The sequence below is a fragment of the Dermacentor albipictus genome, chromosome 6 (assembly GCF_038994185.2).
Source record: "Dermacentor albipictus isolate Rhodes 1998 colony chromosome 6, USDA_Dalb.pri_finalv2, whole genome shotgun sequence".
Lineage (NCBI taxonomy): Eukaryota > Metazoa > Arthropoda > Arachnida > Ixodida > Ixodidae > Dermacentor > Dermacentor albipictus.
Window position 1 is genome coordinate 124,804,033 of NC_091826.1, and position 26,444 is coordinate 124,830,476.

At 46.0% G+C, this 26,444-nt stretch overlaps 1 protein-coding gene across 1 annotated transcript in view; it reads left to right on the forward strand.

Moving 5' to 3' along the window:
* Positions 1 to 26,444, forward strand: part of LOC135899414 (putative sodium-dependent multivitamin transporter) — a 133,217-nt gene that overhangs the window by 67,252 nt on the left and 39,521 nt on the right. Inside the window, exons 7-10 of the mRNA XM_065428660.2 lie at positions 16,107 to 16,193; positions 18,830 to 19,050; positions 19,272 to 19,378; positions 22,159 to 22,244. Coding sequence (XP_065284732.2) covers positions 16,107 to 16,193; positions 18,830 to 19,050; positions 19,272 to 19,378; positions 22,159 to 22,244 — 501 coding nt within the window. The remainder of the gene's footprint in view (positions 1 to 16,106; positions 16,194 to 18,829; positions 19,051 to 19,271; positions 19,379 to 22,158; positions 22,245 to 26,444) is intronic.

A 26,444-nucleotide genomic window follows, 5' to 3' on the forward strand; every position in this document is an offset into this window, starting at 1 on the left:
TATTAGCTACGAGAGACCCACAGAAAGGAATTTGTATTCAGTAAATTATACACTGCAAGTGAAAAAGGTAAACATGTGTACACCATCCAGATGAAAACTATGCAGATAATAGTAATGAGTGATAATGGGATTTCACTGATAGTGAAAAACATTTTGCTTGTTTTACTTCTGTTGGTAAGCTGTTCCATAGGAGTGCTCCAGTGTTGCTTAACCTTCGCCTTCCGTATACATTATGCATTTTGGCAAGAGAAAATTTCCCTGAATTGCGCTGCGTGTATTGCTTCTGGAATGTAAAAAATTTGATATACTCAAAGGACAGTTAGTGGTTATGCTGTTATGAGTATGCAATATAGCTTTAAGATTCAGTAATAAATTAAAAGGCAGTATATTGAAACTTTGAAACAGCGGCATTGATTTAGCATTGTAGTCCGAAAAAGTCATAAATCGCAAGGCCCTTTTCTGAAGAAGTACGATAGGTTCAACATATGAAATGTACGTATTACCCCAAGATGCAATACAGTAGGATAGATGGCTATGGAATATGATAAAGTAAACTGTTCTCAGAGTGGCAGGGTCGAAGTAATAACGGCATTTATACAGCATAAAACAAGCCTTGCTCAACTTTTTACACAGCAATGCAATGTGAGGCTTCCAATGAAGATGCTCGTCAAGTCTCACACCCAGGTATAGAATTGAACTCACCCACTCAAGGATATTATGGTTTAGAGAAAGCGAATGACAGTCTTTTATGGTGCTTTCCACGAAGAAGTAAAGAGGATATATTTAGTTTCCTTGATATTCAGAGTTAGCTTATTTGACGCGAAGCGCTGGTTAACACTCCGAAGTTCATTATTAGCCACTTGAAATGTTTTGTCCAAGGAGCCTAGCGCACAAAGTAGAACAGTGTCGTCTGCATACATCACAGCAGAGAAGTTTTCTAAGGTATCAGGAAGATCGTTTACAAATAAAGAAAAAAAGATTGGCCCTAGTACTGAGCCTTGTGGGACCCCTGTAACAATGTCAGAAACGTCGGATTTGGTATCTGCAATGGAAACTAGTTGTTTCCTGTTATTGAGATAGCTGCGGAAAAATTGGAGAGTTGGACCTAGGAAACCATAGCATTCTAACTTATTTAGCGGTATGTCATGATCCACAGTGTCAAACGCTTTTCCCACATCTAGAAATATGCCTAGGACACTTTTGTTGTTGTTCAAGGTAGAATTTATGTAGTCAGACAGAACTAATACCGCTGTGCTTGTCGATCTTTTAGCTCGAAAACCATGCTGGCAGTAAGATAAAACGGATTCACGTTCAAGAAATGAAGTGATTCGTTGGGCGATAAGTTTTTCAAAGACGGTGTTTAAGCAACTTAAGACGGATATAGGACGGTAGTTTACTAATAAGTTATGGTCCCCATTTTTGTAAATTCGAATATCCTCAGCGATCTTTAGTAAATCTGGATAGGTAGCAGTATAGAAAGATAGATTGAATATTTTTTCTAATGGCATGCAAAGTATATCAATACAATGCTTTAAGGTCACTGTGGATATTCCAACGTGACCAGTAGAATGTTTGAATGGCATGCCGTTAACTACGGACACCATCTCCTCCGCTGTAATGTCCACAAAAGCAAATGAGTTTGTCGTCCTTTCTGGGTAAATAATGGATGAAAGAAGAGGTACATTATTAGATATTGCGTGACCAATCATACATAAGTACGAGTTAAACGACGAGACTAAGGATTCCATAGATATTCCTAAGATTTTCAAGTCTGGCATTAAATATTCTGTAACCGATGGCTTAATTACCGAGTTGATAATGCGCGATGTAGCCTTTGAATTACCAGAATTACGGACTATTAAATTTGTGTAATACTCTTTTTTACGAATACGTATAGCGCTAGTTACTACATTTCGAGCTATACGAAATTTTCGTTCATAATATTTGTTACCCCTATGTGACTTTACTTTGGTGTGCCAAAAGTCTTTATCTTTAATTAATTTTAGCACTCCTTTCGTCATCCAGGGACAGATAGGAGTGCTATAATATATTTTTTCGAAGGTGCTTGACAATTGCGCTAATGCATCATACAACGCTTTGCGGAAACTGTCAAATCGCTGATTTGAATTTTTCTGCGCATCTATATTTAAAGAGCAAAGGCATTCACGTAATACGGGACAGTTAACTCGATGATAAATATGAGCATGGCCCTGAGAATGAGTGAATTGATGAAAAAAGATGGCAGCAGCAGAGTGATCTGTTACAGCCGAATCTTAAACATTACACCAGCTTGAATTGGTGTTAAAGTTGCACAATATATGAGCGATCAGTGTGGATGTCAGTGAAGTTATACGTTGGGGTTTTAATGACGTTATGAAACCCATATGATCTAACAAGATTAAAATAATCGCTCTCATGTTCCTTTATAGCATAAATATTAAAGTCTCCACATTATTATTCGTTTACTTAAATTGGTTAAATAAACTAATAAATGTTCATAATGTTGTATGAAAGCTGATTTGTTCTTGTTGCGAGCATGATAAATTACCGCTGCAACGAAGCAGTGAGAATTCACAACAAGCATATCAAATTCATTCGCGTATGAGTAAGAGTACTTTTTAACGACTGAGCACGATATAGAAGACCTCACAAATAGTGCAATGCCGCCACGCCTAGTTCCCATACTTCGAGGAGTGAAGGAGAATGCATAGCCGGGTATATGGTACAGCTCGTCTGAGCGCAGCCATGTTTCGGAGGTAGCAATAACATCAAACGGGAAAATATGTAATGACAAAAGAGAGCAAAGATTGTCAATATTTTTGAGCAAGCTACGCATATTACAATGAATTAAAGTGTAACAGAAGGAACTGTTCGGGAAGTCATTAGCAGACTGAACTAGGGTCGTTATCATTACGAATATTGACAACCCGTGCATTCTCAGCCTTTCGGGCGAGAATTTTTCCGTTTGCTACCCAGACAAATTTCCAGTTGTTTGTCTTTTTCCTGGTGATAGCTTTCCCTAATAGTGTTTTCATTTCGGGCCAGAGGTGCTCGTTAAGGTACACATTCGCTGAGCCATCGTATCCAAAATTCTGAGGGCTTATCTTTTTCTTTTTGAAACCTTTAATTATGCGTTCTAGAATAGAACGAGACATGCACTTAACTACAACATTTGGCCGATCCTTATTTTTACTGGGAACACGATGAATCACATCAAAGTCCGTTTCACTAACAGAAATGTCATGCTTTTGAGAAACAGATGTCAATACTTCGACGAGGTTTTCGTTTCGTTTTAAGGGAAGTCCCTTGATTTCCAAATTTTGTTGTCGTGTATATTGCTTCAGCTCGATTATTTCATAGCGTGCTTTCAAGCTTACTTCGTAGCTCATTATTTTCCTTTTTTGGCAACGCTTGTTCTTTCTTCATAGCATCAATTGCTGCCTTGAAACTTTCAAAGTGAGAGTTCAAGAAATGAAGGGATTCCCTTATGTGTTGCATCTCACCTCTCAGAGTAGATCCACACGAGTCAACCTTGCCTGATAGATCAGTAAGCAACTTTGCCAATTCCTTAATTGTATTCGGCGGCTTGTCCGTCATTATCAAAGGCAATTCGCACTGGACAGACAGTAAACAAAAAACGCGCTAAAAGAGCAGTCACGGAGCGATCCAGGCACTTCTGGTGGGTTATGATGAAAAGATCCAAGTTGATTTACCTGCAAAATTTGAAGAAAACGATTAACGCTTGCCGATGCTTGCAGTTGCCTGGACCGCTCTGTACTGATGAATTTCGCACTTGTTACAGCTCCTTTTATAGCTGATGGGAGTGGGCGTCCGTGATTTGACGATCAGAGCACCATTCCATGACGCAGGCGCAGTCGGTAGCTACCATGGTGGCAATCTTGAAGATGAAGGCTGATATAGTTGATCGGATGAAACAGCTGGTCGTTTGTTGACTGTACGACCATCAGCGAATTGGCCCCGGAACCTGCACGATCTGAAAAAAACGATTAACGTTTGCCGATGCTTCCAGTTGCCTGGACCGCTCCGTACTAACCAAGTGAAAAAGTGCAGGGCTCCAGCCGATTTCGCGTAGCAAGTTAACACTCGTTTCGCTGCTTGCTGGACGCTTTTATCCTTTATGCTCTGGTTTTAACTCGCTATTCCGCTCATTTCTCGGAATTCTACAGTGACACCAAAGGGCCGAGCTGCTGTCAAGTTTAGAAGTAATGTCGCAAGCCACATAACTAATATTATTAAATTCTCAGCGGAAATGGGCGTTTGCTTCGAGACTTGACACAATTAGTGGTGTTCAAAACATAGCGACCAGGATGTATTTACTGCTTTACAGTTGCTTCCGACGCATGTATACAGGGTGTCCCAGCCAACTTTAGCCAGAGTTTCAGGTTATGAAAATACCACCTAGCTGGACAGAACAAAGGTAATGTTGTTTGCCGTTGCTTGGAAATACTCAGATCATTTTTTTCCTTTCTATTTAAATATATAATTAGTCCCAATTAAAAAGCCCAGCTTTCATATATTGTTAGAGATCACGTTTTAGCATAGCTTCACTCAGGTAGTCAATGAGCCGACCAGGACACAGGGGCAAAATCAATCCATTTGTTATTTTTGACTGACGCTACATTTAATTATAGTGTCGACATAGAGCATGGCGTATCAAATCCTAAGACATTTGTAGCAAATTCAAGTATAGGTAACATGCAATTCGAAGAAAAATACCTCTGTAATAATTTTAATCAGCCGGACGGCACGATTAAAATTAGAAATTAGAACTTAGCGCTTAGAATGTGCTCTTGATAATATGCCGGTTGATAATGACAGAAATATTGTTTGGAGATACTTTGTATCAGTTATTCACCCCGGTTTAGAAAGATATGTGCCCAAGAAAATCAAGCCCACAGGAAAACCCAGTCCATGGGTAACTAGAAACATTATTTAAAGTGGTGACTGAATCATGTACGCAGAAGGACGCCAAGGCCTCGTGCAGGAATAGCCAGTCTCAGTACGCAAGTTAGAAAAGAACTAAACCATGTGAAAGTGGCATTTTTTTCACAACACTGAGGGATTACTTGCAAACCTGGCCTCAAAAATTCTGGACTTATTTATCTGGTTCTATGTGCAAAATTATTGAAATTAAGGTAGACGGAAATGTTCGTAGTAGGCCACCTTTGATCGCACAGGTTTTTAACAGTATGTTTAACTCTGTATTTACACCTGGCAGGAATAGGCACCCCATAGATGAGAGCGATGGTTTGCTGCCGTGTGAAAGTACAAATGCGTTTGTAATTGCTCCAGATGTCATTGTAGCGTTGTTGTTAAAACTGGATACCAAAAAATCTTGTGGCCCCGATGAAATACCCATTGAGTTTGAGGCGTTATTGTGAATGGATATCACATTTCTTGTCTAGATTTTTTGCACTGTCATTACGTATCAGAGGTGTGTCAGAAGATGGGCCCCTTGCACACATTGCACCTATTTCTAAAGCGGGCAATTATTGGCAGAAAACTATAGGCCAATTTCCATTACACGCACTGTGTCTAAAATGTTACAATACATAATATCGGAACACCTAGTTCAATATATAGAAAATAACAACCTATTATACAGCAAGCAGCATGACTTTCGCCAACGTTTGTCAACAGTGACGCATCTTTTTGAAGTGTCTCCTGCTTTCGGCGTCGCAATTAACAACAAGGAGCAAATTGAGGTTATGGCAATTCATTTTTCGAAGGCTGTTGATCGCGTGTGTCACACGAAACTTATTGAGAAATTGTATAAACTTTGAGTTAATCAAATAAACCCATGCGTACTTTACAAATAGAAATAAATAAATAGCAGGCAAACGATCATCCTCCTTACCTGTTTTATCCGGTGTACCACAACGTTCAGTTTTAGGACCAATATTGTTCCTATTATATGTAAATGACATTGCTAATAACTTGCCTCCTAACATTGAACTGCAGCTATTTGCGGATGATTGCCCTATTTATTGTCGACTTAAAAGGGTAAAAGTATAAAAAATATATATATAAAATATATATAACAGTGTAAATGTATTGTCGCGTTAAAACAATTTCGGACTGGCATATTACGTGGGGCATGAAAATTAATTTCGATAAATCAGCTTAGATGACTATATCTAACAAGAAAACTATTCCTTTTTACTTACAGAATAAATAATGGCCCACTTCAAATCGTTAGTAAGCTTGAGTATCTCGGGGTCACAATCACTGACAATTTCAATTGGGACGAACACATAGAAAGCATTTGTGGATCTGCTTAAGGCAAACTCGGTCTGTTAAGGCGAAAGTTGAAAGATGCTACACCCATGATAAAGCTCAAGGCGTACAAAAACATTGTACGGCCCACATTGGAATACGCATGTACAGTCTGGGATCTGCACCAAGTGGACTTGATAAAGAAACTAGAACGGATTCAAAGACTAGCCTCACAGTTTATCTTTATTCGTTACCAATGAACGCAGTCTGTAAGTGCGTTATTATCTCGTGCCTGTTTGCCCGAACTCGCAACGCACAGACAAATGGCGAGGTTGAAATTCTTGTACCACCGCTATAACAATAAATTCAATTTGGACTCCAGACTATACTTGCGTCGCCCACGACGAGTGACCCCACGTGCAGGTCACCCTTATGGTGTAATGCCCTATGCGGCACGCGTTGATGCCTTCAAAATGTCCGTTCTTGCGAAAACTGTTGTCGATTGGAACAGCCTTAACGCAGGTGTATTTATTGAAACACACATAACTGAATCATTTGAGCGTAAACTGTCATGTGTTTGCTGAATGCATTGTTTGTGTGTTGTGGAACTGGCGTTACATGTTTATAGAAAATTCTTTTTCCCCACCTCTGTAACAGCCCACAAAGGCTAATAGTAATAAAAATAAAGAAATTAGTAGTAAATAATTATTCTACTTCCGAAATATTATAATTAAATGAAAAGTGCCATGAGAAAATTGGAGACAAACATGAAAAACTCCAGTTACAGCTTTCTGTGGCTCAATACGTGCTAAATAAAGCTGTTTTACCGAGCATGAAAGAAGCCCGCAAATGTACCGAAAATTGCCGCGTGACTGGTCGCTCAAGGCACTTTGCGCGTATGCGCTGGCTTCTTTCACGCTCCGAAAAACACTTTTAAATAGCATGTATTGAGCAACAGAAAGCTGTATTGGGAGTTTTTCATGTTGGTCCCCGTGTTTCTCCTTGGCACTTTTCATTTAATTATTATTGCTACAAGCGTGTGATATTCGATTGTTTGAACGAGGCGCGTAGGCGCCATCACTCGCAAAAAGAGCAGGAAGTATGAACTGGGTTCGCGCTGTGAATCTAACCGGTCAGCCCTGCAACCGCTGTTGAAAATATAACATGTAAATAGTTGCTCGTCTTACTGACTCGTCCTTCGCGTAACAATATATTTGAGAAGTTCATTAAATAATTAAGACGGAGCTCCCATGCGGCCGCACAGTCCCACTTTCCGCCATAGCTCCCAGTGATGACAACTCGTCTCCTTCTACCACTGCGACCCCGACAACAACGTATGCTACGGTTAAAATTCCCCTTGATCCTGGCATATTCTCCGGCCAAGATAATATCGACGTTGAGGACTGGCTCAACCAGTATGAGCGCGTTAGCCAAAACAACCGCTTGCACCCTACCATTACGCTAGCAAATGTCCTACTCTACATGGGTGGAACTCCTCATGTCTGGTTCCGGACACACGATGACGAGATCTCTAGCTGGGATGCTTTCAAGGAGAAGCTCGTCGACCTATTCGGAAATCCCAACGGGCGTCAGCTGGCTGCTAGAAAAGTGCTTGCAACGCGGGTTCAGCCTTCTACTGAATCGTATGTCTCGGGCATGCAAGACGTGCTCGCTCTTTGCCGGAAAGTAGACGAGAAAATGGGCGAAGTTGACAAAGTCGGCCACATACATAAATGGATCCCGGATGACACCTTCGAGTTGGTCATCAACAATGTGTCCATCATCGACGTCATCGTCAAGGAATGCCGCCGCTTTGAGCTCGCCAAAAGCCGCCGCGTCATTCCACAGTTCTCCCGGCTCCCCAACACGGCTGCGACGTCGACTTACGTTGATTTTACCGCTTCACAACCTTTAAATGAGCACGTCACAGGTAATGTTCACCGCGAACTAGAGGCTACAAGTCCTGCGCCGTTCCATTCACGTCCACTTGAACCCACCATTGACCAACTAGCCCCAGTGATCTCCCTCATTCAGGAGGACGGAGCAGGGTGCCTGCTCTGTCTTCAGACCTGACTCCCTACCGGTGCTGACTGATCCACCTCACGGCGATCTGTATTCGCCTCCCAGATACCGCAACCCTGCCGAGCAGAAAATTCCGGACGGCAAGCCCATTTGCTTCCGTTGCTTCCGCAGTGGCCACGTCGCTCGCCACTACTCCACCCCCTGAACGTCGCCACATTCGCGCTCGTTTCCCCGTTTCCTCGTCCATATGCCGACCCGCGCCGTTACTCGCCTCGCCGTATGACTCCTACCTCTGACGCATCCGTCGATGACATTGTTCACGCTTTGTTCACCTCAGTGCCTCAGTGTCTGTATGAGATCTCAGCCGACTGCCAGTAACACCACAAGCACTGACACACTGTCAACAACCATGACAGTCCATGGCAAGCCAAACGGCCCCTTGCACACTCGGGAGCCCTCAAAGTGCTGCTGGGAGGGTGGATTGGGGGCTTCGAGGGTACTCACGAGCATCTTCAGGCGACAGGCAGCCGCAGGCGGGGGGCTCTGCCTTGGCATTGCTCCGCAGTCGCTCAAGTCGCTCCCACCAGGGATCGGCACCTGGCAGATTAAGGGAGGCGAAAGATGCCCCAGGTGGGCCCATGGGGGGCAGAGGGAAAGGGGGGCCCGCATAGCCTAGAGGCCCCTCAGCATATCCTCCAAAGTGAGGGGGTGGCGGCCCCCCAAGAGGCGCCAGGCCCAACTCCAGTCCTCGGAATTCGCCCACAGCAGCAATACGACCAGCATCTACGTCGGGCGCCCCTCCCGCCCGAGCCGCCCCATCTTGGGCACCATCACCACCAAACTTGGACCCCCCCGCCGCAGTCAGCTGCTGGTGGTGGTGGTGGGGCGGCTGCTCCGCTAGGTAGGAAGGAGCGCACGAAGTGGCGAAGCTGTTATATGTACTGATAATACTTGTATATGTACTCATAGATGTGGTCGTATTCGATAAAAAAGGCTGCTGCACTGCATCCGTAGTAGTAGGCTCACTCTCACTGCGCGGCTGTTGCTGGTGGCTGGAGTCACTCTCATTTCCACGCTGCACGGGCGGCACTAAGTGGGGCACATATGGCGGAGCCCCCTGAAATGCTGCTCGCGGTGACTGTCGCTCTGCAAATGGTGATGATGGTGGGGCTGGTCCATTGCAGGGCTGCTTAATGTGGCTGGCAGCTGTGCTGGCCGTCGTCGTTGTGCCAATGGAGGCTGCTGAAGTATAGTGATGACGTGAAGTATAGTGTATAGTGTATATGTGTATGTGTATGTGTATGTGTATGTGTATAGTATAGTGTATGAGTATAGTGAAGTATAATGGTGACGATGAATCAGGCACGGTTGCCAACGAGGCGAATTCGATGAAGATTAGGGCTTTATGAGGTAAGAGAACCAACGCTGTAGTGCAGCGGGTGTTCGGAGTGAACATCTGAAAGAAGAGGAAGCTCGAGGCACAGCGTACCGGTGGAACAGTCGATATGGGCAGAATGCTTCGTCAGAAAGTCGAGTCCGAAGATATGTCGTCGCACCTATTCGTGATGTCCTCCAGGAGAGCGACATCTCTGTGCCACACTCCGTCGTTATACCTTGCCGCTAATCGCATGTGTCTCCCCTTTATCAATTTTGTCTTGACAAAGCAAGTGTTACTTGAAGGCATAGCGGTGGCCACGCTCCGGTCAGTGACAGACGACCATGTCACTGCTTTTGCAGCCGACTCGTCTCCAGATCCTCCTGATTACCCGCTAGATAATGGACCTCAATGTAATGGACCGTAATGGACCTCGATGGCCCATTACGCCCCACGGTCGCTCCGGACCTCACACCTGACCAAGCAGCCGCCCTATACCGCCTTCTGCTTCCTACGGCGACATATTTAACATTGACAGTCGATCGTTTGGTCAGACGTCCCTGGTTAAGCATCGGATAAACACTGGTGATGCAGTTCCCATTCACCGCCGACCATATCACAGGTCCACGGCAGAGCGACAAGTTTTTCAGCATGAATTAAACAAGATGCTCACCAGCCGTATTGTTGAGCCCTCGTCGAGACCTTGGGCGTCACCGGTCGCGCATATCGAAAAGAAAGATGGCTCATGGCGTTTCTGGCTTGAGTACGTCCACCTCAACCGCATTACTAAAAAGAACGTCTACGCTTTACCACGAATCGACGACGCTCTTGATTGCCTGCTTGGTGCCAAATACTTTTCGTCCATCGAGCTGTGATCTGGGTATTGGCAGATTTCCGTCGATGAGCAGGACCAAAAAAAAAACACCGCTTTCGTGCCACCAGATGGCCTCTACCAATTCAGGGTATGCCGCACGGTTTATGCAATGCCCTCGCCACGTTCGAACGGATGATCCACTCTCTGCTTCAAGGTTTCAAATGTTCAACTGGTCTTTGTTACTTCGACGACATTCTTGTGCTTACTCCTACATTTATGACGCACCTTGAGCGTGCCGCAGCTATCCTTGACGTATTTCGCAAGGCTGGGCTCCAATGAAACTCATCGAAGTGTCACTTCAGGCACCAACAGATTCCAGTGCTAGGCAATCTAGTCGGTGATTCCGGAGTACAACCCGACCCGGAGAAGGTTCGAGCAGTAATGGCTTTTCCTGTACCTCAGTCTGTCAAAGCTTTGTGAGGCTCTGTTCTTATTTCCGACGGTTCGTGAAAGATTTCGCTGCAATCGCTCGACCACTAATTGAACTTCTGAAGAAAGACGTGCCTCTTACGTGGGGTTCCCCTCAGGCTGCCGTATTTTCACGGCTTATCACGCTTCTCACCAATCCACCAGTCTTGGCCCACTTTGACCCGGCCTCACATACAGAGGTGCGAACCGATGCCAGTGGTTATGGGATCGGCGCCGTCTTATCGCAACGCCGACACGGACATGACCCCGTTATAGCCTACGCTAGCCGGCTCCTGACAACTGCAGAGTGCGGATGTCTTTCTCTTGTCTTGGCTGTTTGAAAGTTCCGCCCATACTTGTATGGCAAGCCCTTCTCAGCAATCAGAGACCATCATGTGCTCTGTTGGCTTTCGTCGCTCAAGGATCCTACTGGACGCCAAGGTCGTTGGTCCCTCCGATTAAAAAATATCCCTATAGAGTGACTTACAAGTCTGGACGCCAACGCCAGGGCGCAGATTACCTCTCTCACTACCGAGTCAAAGACGCGACTTCTACGTCTGATACTGACAACCGACGCCTGTGTTCTCTCTGTTTTTCCACTGCTCCATGTCGCCGACGACCAGTGCCGTGACCCGTCCTTGCGTATCATCACTGACCGCCTGGAATCGTCACTTACCCACAGTTCCCTTCGGTAATTCACACTTCAAGATGGCGTACTTTACCGCCAGAACGTTCATCCCCACGGCCCTGTATTACTCCTAGTGATCCCTAAACACCTTCGCTCGGCTGTTCTCCACGAACCTCATGGCCTCCCCGCTGCCGGTCATCTGGATGTGCCACGTACCTACGACAGGATACGCCGACGCTTCTTTTGGCCAGGGCTTGCTCGCTACATTCGAAGTTACGTAGCTGCGTGTGAGAAATGCCAGCGAGGCAAGACACCGTCGACGCTCCCTGCTGGCTATCTTCAACCACTCGACATTCCCGCGCAACCATTCTTTCTGTTGGTTTGGACTTACTTGGCCCTTTTCCTCTTTCTACCTCTGGAAACAGGTGGATCGTTGTGGACACGGATTAAGCCCCGCACTACGCCATCACCTGAGCGCTTCCTACAAGCTGCGCCACAGATGTCGCCGATTTTCTGCTACCTGACGTGATTTATTACATGGAACTCCGCGATAACCTCGCACAGACCATGGTCGGACATTCCCATCAAAAGTTATCACGGACATCCTGCAGTCCTGTGCCACGAGGCACAAGCTGTCCACGTCATACCACCCGGAAACAAATGGCCTCAATGAGCGTCTCAATCCCACTCTGACATACATGCTAACGAAATATGTCTCTTCAGACCACACTGACTGGGACAATGCTCTACTGTTGTGAAATTTGCTTATAATTCCTCACGCCACGACACCGCCAGTTATTCCCCCTTTTTTCTTCTCTTCGGCCGAGAACCACCACTGACCCTCGCTACAACCCTCCCTGTTCACGTGGCACCGACCAGTGAATATGCACTTGACGACATCGCCCACTGTGCCCACTCAAGGAAATTGCCCGTGACAGCCTTTTTAAGTCCCAAGAGAGTCGAAGGCGTTCGTACGACCGGTGACACAGAGACGTGCACTTCCCGCCTGGTTCTTTAGTGCTTCTATGGTCTCCGTCACGTCAGCTCGGCCTGTCAGAAAAACTGCTGTCTCGTTACAGTGACCCATACCGAGTGCTTCGTGCCGTGACCCCCGTCACCTACGAGATCGCCCCTGACGCCCCATCTGCTTCCCGGTCCAGTGATATAGTGCACGTTACACGACTGAAGCAGTATAACCATCCCACTGATCACATTTAGACGCTCCGCGACGTTGCTTCTACCGCTGGGGATTACGCTACACGTGTGAAGTATTTGTTTGTTTAAACGAGGCGCGTGGGTGCCATCACTCGAGAGAACAGGAGCAAGAACGAACTGGACTCGCGCTGTAAATCTTACCGGTCAGCGCTGCAACCGCTGTTGTAAATATACCTTGTAAATAGTTGCCAGTCTTACTGACTAGTCCTTCGCGTAACGATATATTTGAGAAGCTGATTAAATACTTAAGACTAATAATCTAACTAGGTGGAATGAAGAAGAAATTTCAGTTTCTCCAAGCGATGGCAAACAATATTATCTTGGTATTGTCCACCTACGTGGCATTCCTATATTTATAAACTCTGGCTAAAGATAGCTGGGACGTCCTCTATATTAACAGCATAGCCTTCGAGGCTGGTTTCCGTTATTCGCTGGGAGCCGTCGCTGGGGCGAGAATGTAGACGCCATTATCAGTTGATGCGTCAACCATCATTACTTCGAAGCTTGTACATTTTATTGCCTTTGAGATGTTCTTTTTGAATACAGATCCGAGTTTCATTCATGTTTAAAAGCAATTTGTTCTACTACTGATGAAACTAGCCAACTGAGTTGCACATATCACAAAGCCACCTGTCCCAGTGGAACAGAGTTTGCAGGCTATCCAAAAGGAACGAGCTCATAAAATGCTGAGGCGCCATCCAATACAATAGTCAGAGCATGACTGCTCGCATCACTATGCATAGAAAAACATTCAACACTAAGTTTGAAGTCTTATTAGACGCAGTCTTTGACTGCGCACTCATCGTCCGCACCGGTCACGAGAACGCACGCCACAACCTATGTCAGCTTACCAGAACTTTTCTTTGCTTAAAGACAAATTAAACATTTCCTTCAGGACCGTTGTAAGTATGAGTCCATTAGGTACAAAGGTTTCACATGATTTTTTATCTAAATTTCATTTTTAAGGGTTAAAATATATTTTTTTTTTATTTGAGGGCACCTAAGTACATCTTATGAGTTTTGAATGCGAAAGCATTGATGTACAATTAAACGCCGATGAGCGGTACATCGAATACTGAACACTTCGCGGGCAAGCCTGCACGTTCAGACGTTTTTCCGACACATTCTAGGTAACAAGGCCAGTGCACTTTGGTGACGTCATGGTACCTTGCCCGACTGTCATAGAGTCTATTGGGGACCCTACCGAGTAAGCCGCAGTGATATTAATGTTGTACTGTTTTCACGCCGGGCTTGGCGATGGAAATTTAGGTCTGAGTAGCATGGTGTCATAAAGCACAGGGCACAGGCCTGCTGTCTAGGAAGCACTGGATTATCCAAGTGGATAAGTCACTCTGCTTCTGAGCATGGGGTCGAACGTTCTGACCTGACTACCACCAACGCTTTTCCTTTCACATTTATTCTATTTTTATGCATGAATTCCTTTATAGCGCCGACCAAGTCGCATTTTGACCGCAGGTGAGGGCTTCCGCGGACGAGCAACGCAGGGATAACACATGTTTGGCAAGCAAGGTTGACGTAGCGCCCCGTTTATGCCCCTTGCCCTCACCCAACACGTGGCGCGCCAGCTCTGCAACAGGTGTTGCCTTTCGCCCGCTCTGCTCCGCCGAAGCACGCACGTGAAGTGGTGTCGCAGTCAAATTATTATTAGTCAAAGAGAATTTAGGTGCCATTTCGCTGCTATAGATGCCTGCTTTTCTGCTCAATGGGCCATTTTATGCTTTCGCCTCAAAACTACTAGCATGAATTACAAAAACAAAAAAAATTGTGCGCGTAATAAACTCCCTGGCTAGCATGCAGGGAAAAACGCATTCGGAAAGCTATCAAAAGGCTGTCTTAGAGTTTTATTCACGCAGCGTGGTCCTCAAGCAAATAATTGAACACCTGAATAACATTTTAAAACATACCGAGTTATGAGCGAAAACTTTCAGAAATGTTTTGAAATTGCCTATAGCAGATAGCACAATTCTGGTCCATGAGCTTGTTTACTCCAACAGACAGACATTACTAGTAGAAACAATTTACATGCATAATCTGATAATCAACAGGTGCACTGATTAGGTTTTTAACTAATTATCTTGAGGCACATATTGCAATTTACGAATTCCAGCCGGAGAGTTGGCAAGGTGAATCCATTTGGATTGAATTCACAGGATCACACCAGCTTCGAGATATTGTTTCCCGAACTTAGAGGATCAATGTGTTGGCGTTCCAGTTATTTTTGTGTATAAATGCATAAAACTGTGTTTTCTGAAGAAAGTAAGCGGAACGATAAAATATTTTTACTGCAAGTTTGAATGTTCATATATCCTAAATAATTTCACCCACACAATTTGTTCCAAGAGGATATGCCTTGCCGTCACACCCGCTAGAATTTGTAAATAACAATTTAGGCCATAACATTATTAGTTAAAAACTGCATCAGTGAATTTGAACGAGGTAGCGTTAAGGGCACCGTGTCGCAGAAAATCCAGCGTCGGGTGTGTCTTGTCGACCATCGTTTCCGGAATAATTATTCCAAACCCTGCATACCGAAACATGCCCGCTCTCCGTTTAGCGCTATGAAGTTACTGAACTAATTGAATTTCTTAAAGTAAAATGCGTCAGAAGAATCATAAAGTTCGGCTTACACGCAACCTACAGACATGACAGCGTCGGATTGTAATTTGGTTATACGAGGAAGCATATTTCTGTTAAGCGGGAAGTCAAACACAAACCCCTCTTAACGCGACAGCATTTTCCAGCTGCCGTTTGAGGTCTGACTTAGTAGGGGTGGCGCGGTCCCCTTTTTAGCTTGCACTTGATCACAAAAAAAAAAACTACAGAGCTCGTCATCGGGCATAGCATTCGCGGCCAGTGTTTCCCGGTAACCAATGCGTTTACATAAGCTGCAATTGCCTGGAAGCGTGGGAAGCATTCATGTGTCTTTGAATGCTACCGCGTTCAACTCTTAAAGGCAAAGCATAAGCGTCCTCTAAATTTTTAGCAGCAAGTATATTAGGCACGTCAAGTTTTGTTTCCAATTAATGTCCGCCTCTTCGAGTAGACCAGCTCATGAGCTAGCATTGGGCTATGTGCCAGAGGCAAAATAAAAAATAAATGGAAGTGTTGCCTGGAACACCCTGTATATAATGCTACGCTGCAGTATACGAGCGTTTTAAAATCACCAGTTTAGGTATACCATCTTTCGATATTTCGAATTTGATACCAGTCGTACAGGGTCCTTCATAGTTAGTGTTCCCGGAGTGTCTCATATCATATGTCACTGATACTTTTTTTTCACTTGCATGAAGTTAATAGGTCGTACATGAACACCTTCCGAAGCACAGGTTCTGATGACGCTGTACAGTGGAGCATCGGGACCTTTTGCGGGGCTGATTGCTGTCGCCATCTGCCTGCCGTGGGCAAAGACCAGGGTGAATTTTGTTTTTGCCTTTTTTCGTCAAATCATTTCTCTACTCCCGAATCTCCGCGACGTGCACTTCCGACATAACGATACATTGGGCGTAGTAAATTGTCATTCATCAATCGCATCTACTCGTGACTAGAATGAGACAAGTTTTTCATGCGTGCGGAGCATGTTTCATGCGTATCGAAATAGGAGACATTGACGACAGTCAGCGGCGACGCAGTATCACGATAAAAATTTACAAGCTCTCTCGATCGTTTAACATTTTCTCAGCTGACCGCTCTTCAAGGTAAGCCCATAATGTTTGAAATCTGTGCTGCTTTTTCACGAACGTCTTTGACGTCAACTTGGTCACTGGGTATGGGCCATTGGGGGAGTGTGCTTCGCTTCAGTTAACCTTTCTTTATCTAATTTGGGTCACTGGCTATGTGCAATGGGGTATGTGGTGCCCTTCAATGAAAAAAAAAAATTACCGACGATTACGTTACTTCCTAATGCGAAATTTGAGCGCAGCAAATAAGCTGTTTCACCTTTTCGATAGATTGAGGCAAAGAAATCGAGCAACACATGTATGCGCTATCACAGAATTTCACAGGCCTCGGCCGCGCGAACGGTAGAGTCTTCTCTGCGACGGCGATGAGCTTCTGCTTCAGCCTCGCTTACTGCTGGTTGCTCTCGACGGTGGCGATGAGCCTCCGCTTCGGCGGTGCGAACGGCAGGGTCTTCTCGGCGGCGGCGATGAGCTTCTGCTTCAGCCTCGCTTACTGCTGGTTGCTCTCGACGGCGCCGATGAGCCTCCGCTTCGGCGGCGCGAACTGCAGGGTCTTCTCGGCGGCGGCGATGAGCTTCTGCTTCAGCCTCGCCCACTGCTGGTTGCTCTCGACGGCGGCGATGAGCCTCCGCTTCGGCGGCGCGAACGGCAGGGTCTTCTCGGCGGCGGCGCTTAGCCTCTGCTTCGGCGACGCATGCTCCTGGATCATCTCGACGGCGGCGACGGTAAGCTTCTGCTTCGGCGGCACGCACCTCTGGATTCTGACGGCGACGGCGCTGGGCCTCTGCTCTGGCAGCTCGTTTAGCAGCAGCAGCAGCAGACGGAGGACTTCTATCGGTCGTCTCGCTCATGGCTCAGAAAGAACTGGCAGATAATTTCGCAGTAGCGAACGGCAGCGGCAATTTCGGCTCGGGCGGTGCACATATACAGATCCGCCGCCACCGATCTGGCTCTCTGATTGCCACCGCACAGGGCGAACGGCAGCGGCAATTTCGGCTCGGGCGGTGCATATATACAGATCCGCCGCCACCGATCTGGCTCTCTGATTGCCACCGCACAGGGGTTGCATTGGAGGAGGCGCGAAGAAAGGAATTAAGTTCGAGCCGGCGCTTTGACAACCGGAGACTCGCAGGAAGAGGGGGGAGGGGGGCGGCGTGTACACCCAGCGGCAAACGATGGGGGCAGAAGCGCGCGCAGCAAGCGGACAACACGATAAAGGGAGGAGGGAAGAGATAGCAGCGACTGACTGATGCCGCTGACGCCGATAGTGAGTCAACCCCAGCTGCGGAGTTGGTTTCAGGGACAACGCCGCCGATGCCGACACAAACAATATGATACCCTCGCTTCCGCAGCGCTAAGAACCAGGTCTAGCCGTGGGAAGGTGGTCACGTATTCGTCGACGAGCCGGGGCCTACGTGAAATAACCGGCGCGTCGGCAACTGAAGAGCACCCTATCCGCCACACAAGAACAGGGGGGGGGGGGACCCTTTCCTCCTCTTTCTGCATGGCGGCGACGGTGTTCTATGCACTCACGTTATCTTGACTCTCTAGCGGCGTCAGCGGCATCCAGCGGTATCAGTCGGTCGCTGCTAGCGCTGGGGGGATGAAAGGGGGGCGGAGCTGGTTACGAGGCCGACGACAACGCCGACGACGACGCGAAACCCAGGAACGGACGCCAAAGAGCTGCGCTCTAAAATATATTAAGAGCTTGACCGGTACTGGGTGGAATCGAACCCGGCCTGTATACATGTATTCAGACAATGTTATCTGAAAATGAGCAGTACGCCCAGAATTCGTGGGGACGCCACCGATGTGTAGACGCCGCTGCGTGTCCGGAGTGAAATGCGAAAGAAGCCCGGCTGTACACATGCTTTACGGAAAAGCGATTTCTGCGGTGGCAGCATGCGTGTCGCTACGTTTCTGAGGTGCTAATCGCATTGATGCCCACTTTAGTCGTGGCGTGAGTTCTGTTGGAATTTTTCATATTCATATTTCTTTCTTGTAGCATAGAGTGCGCCACAATATTGAATGTGAACCTTTCGTATTTACAACATGAAATTTATTAGCGCAGGCATTGGAGGGTCCCATCATCAACATTTCAAAAATCTACCGCAATTCTCCTAAGTAAAAGTGCTAAGGTCAACGTGCATGAATATAGAAAGGTGCCTTGGCAGTTTTTTGAAACATTGCCCAAGCTTCTATCCTTGAAAAATAGATGCACATCATGCTTATTTTAATATCTCTGCCATTTATTCGCGTACTTCTGCAGAACGAATATTTGCGGAAAATAATTACTGCATATTGTATTCTTAAGCGACAACAGAACCGCTCCATAACCTCGACCTACTAATTATTTTGTCAAATGACTGCAGGGTACCGCAGCTGCTACTTCTATAGTGTTCGCGCTCGTACTGTGGCAGACAGTGGGCAGGACACTGTCTGGAGCAGAACCACCGAGGATGAACACCACGCTGCTTCGCTGCCCTCAAAACACCACACATGGTGCCTTAATCCTAAATGTGGGGCGTGGTCCCACTGAACACGCGTGGACCAAGAATCTCACCAGCATCAGGCACAGTGCGTACAAAGATAGGTCAGTTCTGCACCTTACGGTAGCAGATTTCTTCATTTTGACCTCATGATACAACTGGGGACCATGGACGATATAAAATAATAAGTGTTATTATTCTAATTATAAACCCCATTACCACATGCGAAAGCATTGAACATGAGTCGAAAACCTGTTGCGTTTGTTCACAAAAGCATGCGTGAAAAGCCATGACAGTCTTTTTTTTCTTTTTTCTCTTTTTGCAGCATGCACGAAGATCCATTCCTGCTATACTACCTGTCTTCCTACTGGGTTTCGCTCATCGCCTTTGTAGCTACAGTTTTGCTGAGTCTTGTGTTCAGTTTCATTCTGGGTGAGAAAAACAAGTGCTTATTTTTACCCCAGACACTTTTATCTTGACTTCACTACAAATATAGGCCCTATGCAACAAGAATACTCTGTTCAAAACAAATACCATTTCGTCTACTTGACATCCAATAACCACACGATTAATACCTATGGCTTACACATTATGCACATAAAGCATGCCGATATTTTGCACCTAAATACCAGAATTACTTAGAATAGACTTGATTAGGGACTGCTCAGTTCACCAGAAATTATGCTCATTTTATTACACCTTTACAAGGCATGCATACATTTAAAAGAATAAGAACATATCGCAATTCTACCTTCCGGTCAATACATTTTGCGTGGTGAGTGCCAAATTGCAGGTCTTTGGATACTGTTAGCCACAGTTTCTCTGGCAGGGGAAAAACAATGCAGGCTGCACGTTCGCACCAGAAAGAAAATAGATAAACAGAAATAATAAAACCAAGGCTTTGCATTTTGCAACGCCTGCGAAACGCTTAGACGAAATTCGTTGATGTTTTTTAGGGTTTCGAGCTATATAAACGCATTTAGTAAATCAAGCGAGACTACTTCCTATTTACCAGTTCGAAGTGATGTCAGCAGCCCAATGTTGTCCGAAAATACCAGGTAGCAATAATTCACAACTCAATCAGCAAATGTTCTGCGCGTCACAGTAAATGAGTCCACAGGGTTGTTTTAACGAAGGTAAGCAATATAGCGAATATCGTTGGTGTGAAGTCACGGAGAAAAAGGCTCGCGACCAATTGGCATAAGAGAAAGCACAACTTACTGTCATATTTCCATGGCCAAAGTCCATCATTCTGGCACTTCACAATCTATTGGGAATTTGCTGTTTGGTAGCCGCTTTAAACGTATGCGAATATCGCTATGGCAAACAGCAGTTTCAAGTATAGCACACTGGTTGCCTTGTGCTGTCATTGCATTTGTACCCGGCTGTCTTAACTTAGCACTTAGCGCGAAAGTAACTTAGCGCGAAAGTAGTGGAAGCACGGCACCAACAAAATTTAATGTAATTGTGATACTCTATTATAACACTCGATACGAAAACATGCGATGGACGGCATTTAACGTTGAATGAGACTTGAGCTAATCGAAACACAATTCAGTCTTCTTAGTGGGCAACCCTGGACGAGTAATTTATTTATGCCCATAGATCCCATCTTAAAACCGGTTCCACGAGACTGGTTACTTTTATGTATGCCAAACAAGACTACATAGTGCTCTGTAAATGTTCAAGGAAAAATTAGCTTTAAGGTTCATGTGCGTGACTGCTATGTATGCCCTCGAACAGACCATTTCAGTCCTTACCCTGAGGTTGACGTTCCGGAGCTCAGCGCGAAGGCAGCACCTCAAGAGTGAATATCATGCGAGAATGCCGTCACACATTATGTCTAGAATTCTGACTGCACGGGTGATCGTGCTTGTGTTATCCATTGGTGTAAATATTTTGGCCGCACCGTATACGAAGGCCCTCTGTAGCGGAAAGTCAAATTGAACATGTCCCGCCAACAAAATAATCGCAACAGAAAAAAGATTTATAATTCTTATAACTTATTACATGGTCTCAAGTAGTTACCCACAATAATAATGTGACTCCTTCACATACAATTTACGAGCTATCCATCGAGGTACACTTGCAATCGCCTTAACGAATCGCCATTAGAAATGCGTCGGGAACGGCTTGGTTCCGGGTCATAGGGGTGCGATAAAAGCATGTTCGATGAACAGACATGGTGGCATGTTGAAAAGGTTCCAGTTAACTATTCTCGCAAATTTTGTAAAAGTGGTTAGCCTTTAGTTTCCGGACACAAGTTCACCCACAATAAACCATTTTGTTTATCGTGCTTCGTTGAAGAGTCCTAAAATATTGGTCCCGCTGCTTGCTCCTTGCTTCATTCCTCTGGTGTTCATACCACTGGTGCCAAAAGAAAGCTAATCGAAGCGGTCACATTTTGGACCTTCCCAAGCGTTGTCTTCTATTTTTGTTACTTCTTAAAAAATAAATATTTGTGCCATTTTATAGAAAGCAACCTCGTCTACGCCTGATGCTATGCACGCAAAAATCCAAGAAGCGCACAGCATAATCAGCGATATATAGTCTCCTACACGCGTAGCATAGTACACGCTTCCCTCAATACCACGAAATACTTGTCATTGATGAACACATAAGATAAGATTTTTGGGACAGTGCAGGGCCATTCAACTCATCATCAGAGGCATCCTCATGGCCTAAAATGTGATGCGTAGCAGATAGCCTTAATATGTGCTTTGCTTCATTTAAATAGTTTATAATGTTGCGTGCAACAGAGGATGAAGTTCGCTACACATAGTTGTACAACCAAGAGGCAGCCATATCGCATAAATGTTCACGGCAATATTCAAAAGTGTAGGGCCTTACCGCAGTTGACAAACACGCATTGACACTTGATGCAAAGCTGGTCATTTTTTGTTTATCTTCATTCCCCATTGTACGCTTGTAGTCAAAACGCTGGGTTACACTCTGTACGCCCTGCAATGTTCAGGGAGAAAAGCCTGCTTTTTTGTTTAGTCAAGCCACCAGTTTAGTCTTGCTCATAAACACATCTCTCTCTTAAAATAAGGTTGTTTCCATCCATCTCGCTCTTTTTCCCCATACTGCTTTGCTAATGCTATGTGCTGGGCCAGAATGTTTATTCGGTCTAACTTTGTACCACTTAACTGCACTAGCTTTTCTATCCTAATGTATGTCTCTTTGTGCTTTCTTCTTTTCCCATTATCCAGGTGACAAGCGAGAGCAGGAAGGAAATCTGCATCTTTGCAGCCCTATCTTTGTTCGGCTATGGAGGAGACTCGGCCTTCTCACAAAGGTGCACTGCCATTCCAGTTTTATCCCTTTCCGAATGGCGTCGCATGTGCTCCCGCGGATTCTTGCTCAATGGTGGCTCCAGCAAAGAAAATGTACTTGCTGGGCAGTTCAGGAACCGTGGGCTTACAATATAATTATACCACAACTGACTGCGAGAATGGTATCTTGAGTTATTGTGAAGCGATAGTAATTATGAGTATAAAGATACCTGGTTTGATAAGATGCGCTTAAGAGATTCAGAAAACTTCAAATGTGTAATATTTCAGTGTCTAATATTTGTTTATTATGCTTAATGTTTATTGAAAATATTTAAAGTAATTTTTCTCGCTAAAACATAGGAAGCAAACACAAACACTGACGCAGAAGCCCATACGCACACATATGCGCTAACGCCACATATCCACGCCCACGCAAATACCTTGGCATTCGGAACCTCATACTGACGTAAGTAAGCAGTGGTTTAGTGATGTTTAGTGATCTCCTTTATTATTCTTTTAACTAGGAATAATGACAATTCATAATAATCCTGCCACGAAAGTGAAGCCCATGTAAAAAATCAAGCAGTGTCCTTACGTGGGCTAGTTGGTCCCGCATAAACAAAGCATTCAATGACGCTTAAGGAGGGATACAACAGGAGTAAAACTAGCGAGGTGCCACTTATTTATCTTTATTTAAAGATGCAAGCTCGTTTTATGGCAATTCTCTTGAGACAGAGAACGTAATCACCGCAGCTCACAACAGTATACCAAGCACACAAAACTGATACATGAGCTATACTTATTCAGAATGGTGTGAACCAAGCCAATTATTTAAGAAGACCATTTCTATTATGCAAAAAGGCACAAATGTCATGCATGCACAGTTTTCACCTTTCTCTCTGATTTTGTGCACGCGTGTGATACGTCCCACTACGTTTTCTTTTTTTCATATTGCCACGTAGTAGCGACGATGAAGAAGGCAGCAAAACTATGATTAACTGAACGAGCATTTTATTGGGTGAACTTGTGCCCTCAAAAGCAGCTACACTCACAGAACAACGATAGTGGGCTAACACACTAGGAGATCGTCGAAAATCTCATGAGCGGGTCAAGCGCGTCGGTTTTTATGCATGAGCCGTGGAATGTTCCGAGTAATCGCTAGGACGTGCGTGTCTTCCTCAAAGTTCTACACTATTCGCGTCGCGCATACATGCAATCAGATTACACAAGGTTCGGTGACATACACCGGATGGAACCGTCGATAACATTCCAGAAACTTCCTATACATACTGGTGTGTCCTGCGCTGTGCAATCACATTTGTTAGGCAGTGACAAGCGGTCACCCAGAAAAGATAAACAAGTAAACGTGTCAACACCCCCTTTTAAAAAGCATCGACCCGATGCGGCAAACAAACGAAAGTACTAAACAAATACACCCATATCAAATAGAAATAAACAAGGAAGTTCGTCAGCGTGCGTTAAAGGTCTTAAGGCGCACCACGTGGACCACTTCAGATCGTGCGCGGCGCCACTGTGAATGCGAAATGCCGTCTGGCACAACCTCATAGTCCAGTTTGCCAATACGTCGGGCGATGTTGTAGGGTACGAAATGGCGTCGCCATAGTTTCTCACTGAGTCCTCGTCGGCGTATCAAGGTCCATACCCAAACACGGTCCCAGGGCTGGTACTCGAGGTAGCGTCGTCGGAGGTTGTAGTGCGGGCTGTTTGTACGCTGCTGGTTATTGATCCGTAGGTGGGCGAGCTCTTGGGCTTCTTCGGCGCGCTGGAGATAGGTAGCGACGTCAAGATTCTCTTCGTCGGCGACGTGCGGCAGCATGGCGTCGAGAGTCGTCATCGGTTTCCTGCCGTACACCAGCTTGAGCGGCGTGATCTGTGTTGTTTCTTGCACCGCCATGTTGTAAGCAAAGGTTACGTACGGCAGGGCCACGTCTCATGGCTTGTGATTGACGTCGACGTGTATTGCTAGCATTTCGGCGAGGGTCATGTTCAGGCGCTCCGTGAGAACATTCGTCTGCGGGTGGTAGACAGTTCTCGTGTGGCTTGTGTGTCTGTATTGCAGAATGGCTTGGGTGAGCTCTGCTGTAAAGGCCGTTCCTCTGTCGGAGATGAGGACTTCTGCGGTCCCATATCGCAGCAGGATGTTCTCGACGAAAAATTTTGCCACTTCGGCTACGCTGCCTTTCGGTAGAGCGTTAGTTTCAGCGAAGCGGGTGAGATACTGCTTCGCCCCGACGATCCACTTATTTGCGGATGTTGATGTTGGAAACAATCCCAACAGATACATCCGGATCTGCTGAAATAGTCGGCGAGGAGGTTCGATCGGGTCTAGTAATCCTGCCGGCCTTGTCGGTGGTGTTTTGCGTCGCTGCCAGCCTCAGCATGTCGTGGCGTAACGGGCGACGTCGGCGGTCGGACACGGCCAATAATACCTTTCCTGTATCCTGCACAGCGTCCAGGAGAATCCGAGGTGCCCAGCGGTTGGATCGTCATGTAGGGTGTGCAGTACTTCTGGACGCAGCGCTAAGGGAACAACAAGAAGGTAGTTGGCGTGGACTGGTGAGAAGTTCTTCACGATCAGGTTGTTTTGTACCTTGAACGAAGACAATACGCGGGTAAATGCCCTAGGCTCAACGTCAGTGTTCCCTTCCAAATACTATACGAGGCCTTTTAGCTCCGGGTCTGCTTATTGCTGTTTAGTGAAGTCTTCCGCGCTTATTATTCCGAAGAAGGCGTCGTCGTCCTCGTAGTCTTGCGGCGGGTTATCGAAGGGGGCACGTGATAGGCAGTGGGCGTCAGATCGCTTTTGCCCGGACTTGTAGATCACCTTGACATCATATTCTTGCAGTCTGAGGCTGCACCGCGCCAGCCGTCCTGAAGGGTCCTTTAAGTTAACAAGCCAACCCCACCGCGGGATGGTCGCTGACGACCCTGAATGGCCTGCCATATAGGTAAGGGAGGAATTTTGCTGTAGCCCAAATGATGGCGAGGCATTCTTTTCAGTCGTAGAATAATTGAATTAATAGCATAGGGTGTCACCCGTTCAAGTCCATCTTTCTTCTGGACTAGGACGGCACCGAGGCCAAGGCTACTGGCGTCAGTGCAAATTTTGGTATCGGCGTCTTCGTCGAAGTTTGCAAGTACTGGCGTTGTCTGCATGCGTCGTTTTACTTCTTGAAATGCGTCGGCCTGCGGCGTTTGCCACTTGAACTCGACATCAGATTTCTTTAGATACGTTAGCGGCTTAGCGACACGTGCAAAGACATTGACAAAGCACCTGTAGTAGGCACACATGTCAAGCAATCTACGCACTGCCTTCTTGTCGATGGGCTGTGGGAACTTTGCGATGACAGCTGTCTTCTGCGGTTCGGTGCGTACTCCAGATTTGCTGATGTCATGGCCTAGGAACAGAAGCTCATCGTAAGCTGAGCGCCACTTTTCCGGCTTCAGAGTGAGCCCTGATGATTGATGGCCTCTAATACTGTCGGAAACCGCCTAAGGTGATCGTCGAAATTTCCGGCGAAGACGACGACCTCATCCAAGCAAACAGGAGAGGTCTGCCACTTCAATCCTGCTAAAACCATGTCCATCACGCGCTGAATCGTTGCAGGCGCCGAGCACAGTTCAAATGGCATAACTTTCAACTCATAGAGGCCGTCTGGCGTGATGAAGGCGGTCTTTTCGCGATCTCTCTGGTCGACTTCTATTTGCCAGTAGCCAGACTTGAGATCAATCGACGAGAAGTATTTGGTGTTGCAGAGCCAATCTAATGCGTCGTCTATCCGTGGTAGGGGGCATACATCCTTCTATGTGGTTTTGTTCAGTCGACGATAATCCACACAGAAACGTAAGGTTGCGTTCTTTTTCTTCACCACGAAAACAGGGGATGCCCATGGGCTTTTCGACGGCTGGTTGACGTCGTTGCGCGGCATTGCGTCGACGTGTTGCCTAATAGCTTCGCGTTCTCGCGTCGAAACTCGGTAAGGGCTCTGGCGGTGTGGTCGAGCGCACTCTTCGGTTATTATGAGGCGTTTTGCAACTGGTGTTTGTTGAATGCTCGATGACGTCGAAAAGCAGTCTTTGTATCGTCGGAGAATACTTCTGAGCGGTTGCTGTTTACTCATTGGGAGACCTGGATTTACGCCTAAGTCTGGTTCGGGAACTGTGGTCGTCCGGTTAGATGCGGGAGAATCCGTGAGAACAAA